This window comes from Lygodium microphyllum, chromosome 18 (genome assembly GCF_053477565.2).
Source record: "Lygodium microphyllum isolate KBCC chromosome 18, Lygodium_microphyllum_v1.1.10, whole genome shotgun sequence".
Lineage (NCBI taxonomy): Eukaryota > Viridiplantae > Streptophyta > Polypodiopsida > Schizaeales > Lygodiaceae > Lygodium > Lygodium microphyllum.
Window position 1 is genome coordinate 73366893 of NC_141152.1, and position 6402 is coordinate 73373294.

The following is a 6402-nucleotide window of genomic DNA, read 5'->3' on the forward strand; positions in this document are numbered from 1 at the left end:
AATGCATATCAGGACAACATGTACCCTAATTGAGGTCATAGATCCATGCAAATGAGACATGGTTGAGGAGGTTAAGAGAAATATGCAATTGACAAGGGAAGCTCTCAAAAGCACTATGAAGATATAAGCATCTCAAGTCGAGTATAGACTTGCAAGGAATGAATGTGTGCAAATATGGCTCAAGAAGAAAGGTCTCACAAGTGAGGAATGAAGATTTGATTGAGTTATTGATGCACATAGACTTGATTCCATTTCAAATCAATAGAGATAGAGATGAGTAGAAGGTTGGTAGGAGGACTATTATAAGGTGAAGCCTATGATTGGTATGAGTAGTTGGATGTAGAATTTATCTAGCAATAGACATGTATTTCTCATGACTTGCACTTTCCTTACTGTCATCTTCACTTGAACTCAGCTGATCCTCTTTATTTGAGCTATATTCAACCTCCTTTCCTACTATAGCTTGCCTTTGAGGCATCCTCACTTAACTCAACACAATTTGTCATGGTAGGTTGTATGAGAGATAGCTGTATATTGATATCTAATCCTCACTCCAAGTTGAAGTAGAGGACAATCTTGAGTCCTAAACCATTGCACATAATAAGATCCCAAGAAAGCAATGTATTTAAGAAAAAATTATTTAAATACAATAAGGCAAACAATTTGAGGAAATTTTACAAAAGCCAATTTTTTGCAATGCCATGTCTTAATTCACATGAGTAAGAAGGGGATTATGCTTCAGAAGTGCAAGAAAGGGAGAGAGAGAGAGAGAGAGAGAGAGAGAGAGAGAGAGAGAGAGAGAGAGAGAGAGAGAGAGAGAGAGAGAGAGAGAGAGAGAGAGAGAGAGAGAGAGAGAGAGAGAGCAAAGAATAATATTACACATTGATTTGTTTTTTTGTAACAAGTTACTACACACTTGTCAATACTATACAAATGTGGAGATGTAGTGCTCCATGGATTATTCTATGGCTAGAAGCTCATCTTCACATCTTGATAGTGGTAGTTGGGTCTCCATTGGGATAGACTTTACAAGTTTTATGCTTTAGTTTTGCACATTATACATTTCAATTCAATATGTCATTTCAACATTCTATCTATTTGATTTTATATTTAATCGATTGTGTCTAGGATTTTCCAACATGGATTCATTGGTCATATGGCAATCTAGCTAGAGAAATATTATGTGAGATGCCAAGGGACTTGTGATTTGTGGATATGGTATGTTTGTGAGAGGAGAGATAGATAGTTATTAGACACTAATAAGCGGCATTTTACATTTCAATCAAGAGTCCTTATGCTCTATACTTATTTCTTATTGCAGCATCAAGGATTACTTGAGGATAAGATTTCCAATTATGGATCTCATTGCTCTCTACTCTTTAGATATTTAGTTTTAGAATTAGGAGTTATAGTTTTATGAATACATCTTATGCTTCTTTGTAGTCCTATCATTTCACATTATACTTTAGTTTGTTGCTGTATTATGAGAATATCATTTTATTATCTTCCTACTTTCAAGTACTTTATAGTGTCTTTCTCATACTATGCATTCTAGTGTTATATCATAGGTGTTAGTAGTTGGGGTCCCTTAAAACATTTATATGTGTTCCATTCATATTTTTTACAAGTTTCTAAGATAAAGAATTACTAATGACAAAGAAGGTTAGAGAAAGAAGACTTGTGTATATGTGCGTGTGAACTGTGTATATGTACTGATATCTACAAGTCCAACAAGTTTTGTGTGTGTGTGGTTGTGTGTGTGTGTGTGTGTGTGATATCTTTCAAAAAAAAAAAAGTCTAATATTGTTGATTAAAATTGCTCTAGTATATAGCATGTTGTCATGTCTATGACATTGGTATGTGTATACCACATTAATTGTATTTTAAGGTATGCCTTTAAGTATAGAAGCATAGTTGATGCACCATTTTGATGAGTGTAATTAGAATTTTGATAAATAGTACATCAATCTTGTAGATTACCATTAAATACTTACGAAAAGTTCTACATTGATAGTGATGTGTGCAACACTATTGAATCAAATGTGCACATTGTGTACCAATGCATATAGTGTCCTTCAAATCAATATACATCAATAATGGTTGCATTCCTTCTTATATGAAGACCACATATCTATGCTCAAAGTATCCTTCAAATCAATTTACTTTATTATTGTTGTAGGAGAAAAGGGACTTTTGTGGTTGTTTATACCGTCTACAAAAAATTAGGTTTTTTTCAATGTTTAAGGTAACAAGAAATTCATTTACTTTTCAATGTAAGATACCACTTGGAAATAAAAAAGGATCCCAAATAAGCTAGAAATCATACATTTTCATGGCCACCTTTGAAATATTTCTCAAAAAAGAATGTAAAACTTTTTCACACATATTAGAATCATCTCAAAATAAAATTTGAGCAAATTATTTTCTAAAAAATCCTATCATGTATGTACCATTCATTCTCGTTTGGATAAAATCCTCAACTTTTCCAAGGTGTTAAAGTTTCTTTTAATTATTTGTCATGAAATTTTGAAAATTGAATTTTTACTTAGTAAAAATCCAGTTGAAACTATTCCAAATGTTGATTTATACCATCTAGTAACATTGGCAATGTTTTGTGAAACTTTTATATCATATGCACATTTCATTGAAATATTGTCAAATAAGGTGTCAGCCACATAAGTGCATCAGTGCCCCTCTTTTTAGAAAATTACAAGACTAGTATTAATTAGATAATGAAAGTTGAAAGAGAACACTTAGAAACTTTCAAAATATTAGTATGAATTCTTCAAATACTTACATCATAATCTAGAACAATGATACAATAAAAGGTTTCCATCTTCCGATTATACATGTTGTTATGAGCTTTCCAAAATAATAAATAAAATATTTTTACATAGCTCACATTCAATTAACATTGTTCTTTTTTATTAGATCTATTTTATTGTAAACATAAGTTATTGATTGATGGATATACAACATTAAGGTCATGGCTTCTATATGTCAAGAAATAAGTGAGTGAATACTTAACCTTTCTATTATGATCAAGATTCAAAAGTTCCATGTTTTAAATAGCAAAAAATATTGAGTCACTATTAAATCTGTAAGTACCTTTATTAGTAGACATAACTACAATTAATGAAGACAATGCTTTGTAAGCATATCATAAGTTTTACATGCTACAAGTAGTGGCATTTATTCATATGCACGTGTACTATATCACTTATTCCTTCTAGTACTTTTTTTTCATACTAGTCTTTCATCGGCCACAAATGCATTGTATTCAATGGATGCTAATCACAAGCCTTAGGCTACAGGCTTCTTGTAGGATGTAGGAGATAAAGACAATGCAAGAAGCTTTACATAGCCACTTAATTTAGAGCCTGATTCGGCAATATTGAGATGTGAATCAATGTTTCTATAAACAGATGTGTATGACTCTTTACCCATGACCTTGTAAAGTATCTGTACAGGTGCTAGAATTACCTGCAAGACCAAACATGGATTAATCTCAAGTAGACACCACATGAAAGACTGTATAGCATACCTCTATTCAATGTGTACTTTTAAAAATGTTTAAGTACCTAATTTTTTCAAAATTTAATGGGCCCCTAGATATTCCTCTCTAGATTAACTTTACGTATGAACTAGTAGTATGGCTTTTACCTTTCTCATTATAAAACCCCTTATGTATGGAAACTTTTTATAACTTTAATAGAGTAGAATAATTGCTAGGTTGAATTAACTTGTACTCTATTATTTCATGTTGGAGAGTACCTAAGTGTATCCAAATGCACTCTAATGCAAAACATTTAAGGCTTATAAAAAGATACAAATCATATAGGTAAGGAATGCATCTCTAAAGGTCACTAGTACATGAAAAACTGACACATATAGACCTGGTAAGTCATTGGAAGCAAGTGGGATAGGCCAAGCCTATCAAATGTATCGTCAAGGAACCATTCACTGTGGCAGGAAACCACCACATCATTGATGATAATACTTCCCATGGGGGTGAACGGATTGTATAAGCCCATCAAGGTCTCCTTTTTAACATCTATATTTAACAAGATACACCATTAGAACTTTTAATAAAAGGAAATAATGAATCCTAGCATTTATAATCACAATGCAACATGAAAAAAGAAACATGATTAATGAGGAAATCTGAATTTGAAAAGATTTAATAAGCAACTTGCTACTTACTAGTGACAACAAATTGGAAGACATTCAAGTTGTCATCAACAACCATCATTATATCACCCTCATGCACATCAATAGCTCTTTTATAGGTCACGTCATTGGTCTCTGTATATCAAGGCCACAAACACACATATCCACTTGCTTAGCATCAAGTTTTTGAGTAATAGAACCAGTCAAAAAGTGAATCCTATTTAGTAACCTTCTCAATTGACATGGAAAATCTAGTATTCATTATATAATATTTGTTATAAAAGATTTCAACACACCTGACTTAGTAATGGTGAAATGGCCAGGTGTAAGTTGCAAGGTCTTGGTGTTGTTTGTTTTGAGATTCTTAAGTAAAACAATGATGAACTCAGATAGTGCATGAGCATCAAGGTGACCATTGGCATACACATCTTGATAAGAAACTTCTCCATTATGGTTGACTACAGCCACCTGTAGACAAGTAGATACGATTAACATATTACCCAATTTATGATTAATTCCCCTTAGATCATTTAGCTTAAATTCTCTTTGTGCTCAATTTTATGGTGAAATTTCCACAATATGTGACCTTTATAATTTATTCATTTGATCTTCCGAAGGTGTGCCTACTTTACCTCGTCTCCAATTGCAAGTTTTGATATTTGCTTATTTATGCCATTTCGTGTCTTGACCAACGCAGTACCTTCAAGGGAAATACTCCTTTAATAAACTCAAACCAAATGTAATCACAATAAGGACCTATTTTATTTCAAGATGCATGTGTAATAAACACAATAAACACAGGTTGCATAGAGGGTTTTGATGTTATTTGTCCAAGATAGACAAGTATGAGGTAACATGACTTATCCAATGTGTGTAGGTGGAATGTACTAAAAGAGGTCTACACACTCGTTATGTTGGACAATGAGTTTATGTTTCAGAAAGCATTTCTCTTATTGTGACCCTCGGCATGATTAATTGTGTTTGAAACAAGGAGATGAAAGGGTCCCACATTTAGCTAGAATGATAATCTTGCCTTTATTACAAATAGGGCCATTTCTAATCCGTGACACATTCTTTGATAGAAGAAATGTAAACTTGTATTTTATCTTCTGATCAGTGGTAGAAGAAATGCAAACATCTATCTTGTGGTTGAGTGCATACTCGGACAAGAACATTTCCCCAAAATATGAAAAACCATTCATTAAAAAATGGAGGTAAACTGTCTATATTGAAGGTTTTTAAACTAGAATCTTTCAAATTTGAAGGTTTCCTCACCTCAAAATTTTTATTTTTAGAGGTAAATTTCAAACTTTAAGCTGAGATTACACTAAACCTAGGTTATTTCCGATGTCAAGGCTAAATGACCCACCAGGGAAGCAGCTGCCGCATTTGCCACACTTTCCGTATCCGCCTTGGCAACCGTGGCCGCAATGGTCGGAAGAGCAGCCGCAGTATCCAAATCTGCTGCAGCAGTTATTGCCGCATTTGGCGCCGCCGTTAGAGGGTCCGCATATCTGCGCTTCGGCCACCATCGCCGCCATTACGATCATCGCCACCTGCCAGCACCATAATTATTAACGTCGGCTTGCTATATATACCTCCAGCAGCTATACGATAATTGCACCTACTTGTTATACATTTCTTGCGCACGGAATTCTTAAATCAGTTGTGGTTACAAACAACGTCTAGCTGAATCAATATCAATATCACCTGTATGAGCACCGCTACTACAGTAAGCATGCGAGAAGCTCTGATCACCGCCATGGCGATTGTATACGCACAGAAACCCGGATAACCAAACGATTTGTAAGAGAAACTGCTCAGTTGCTCTGGCAGCTCGTAGGCGAGTAGTTTATGTCCCTGGCGTGGCGAGTAGTTTATGTCCCTGGCGTGCCTATATATATATATATATGTATATATAGTCTGGGTACTGGATCTGGTGGATCCGATCCATGGTACTGTACCTCAAATGATCCTCATGGTGATTTAGGTTTCGCGCAATAATTCCAAATCTTCGGATTACTATTTGTTCTGGGTGGTTTAGCCGTTGGATAGACATGATCGCCATCGTCATCGCGCACTTATAGTTATAGTAAATTACCAGGTGCTTTCTTGTCCTACGAGGCCTCCTTCGGTAGTCCTGTTACAAACCCTGAAGTCAAGACCGCATGTGCGCCCACGCACACGTGCGAGAGAGAGAGAGAGAGAGGCCTTCGTCCCTTCTTTTTTAAC

The 6402-nt window shown here is 34.7% G+C and overlaps 1 protein-coding gene across 1 annotated transcript; it reads right to left on the bottom strand.

Annotated features, from left to right (window-relative positions):
- Window positions 1-757: 757 nt before the first annotated feature.
- On the bottom strand, window positions 758-6059 carry LOC148021022 (uncharacterized). The gene is made up of 7 exons (XM_087698859.1): window positions 5881-6059; window positions 5540-5726; window positions 4803-4870; window positions 4467-4638; window positions 4204-4305; window positions 3897-4054; window positions 758-3483 (listed from the first exon to the last, which is right to left on the bottom strand). The coding sequence occupies exons 1-7, from the start codon at window positions 5932-5934 to the stop codon at window positions 3304-3306; spliced, it is 921 nt and encodes a 306-aa protein (XP_087554985.1). The 5' UTR covers window positions 5935-6059; the 3' UTR covers window positions 758-3303.
- Between the last annotated feature and the right edge of the window lie 343 nt (window positions 6060-6402).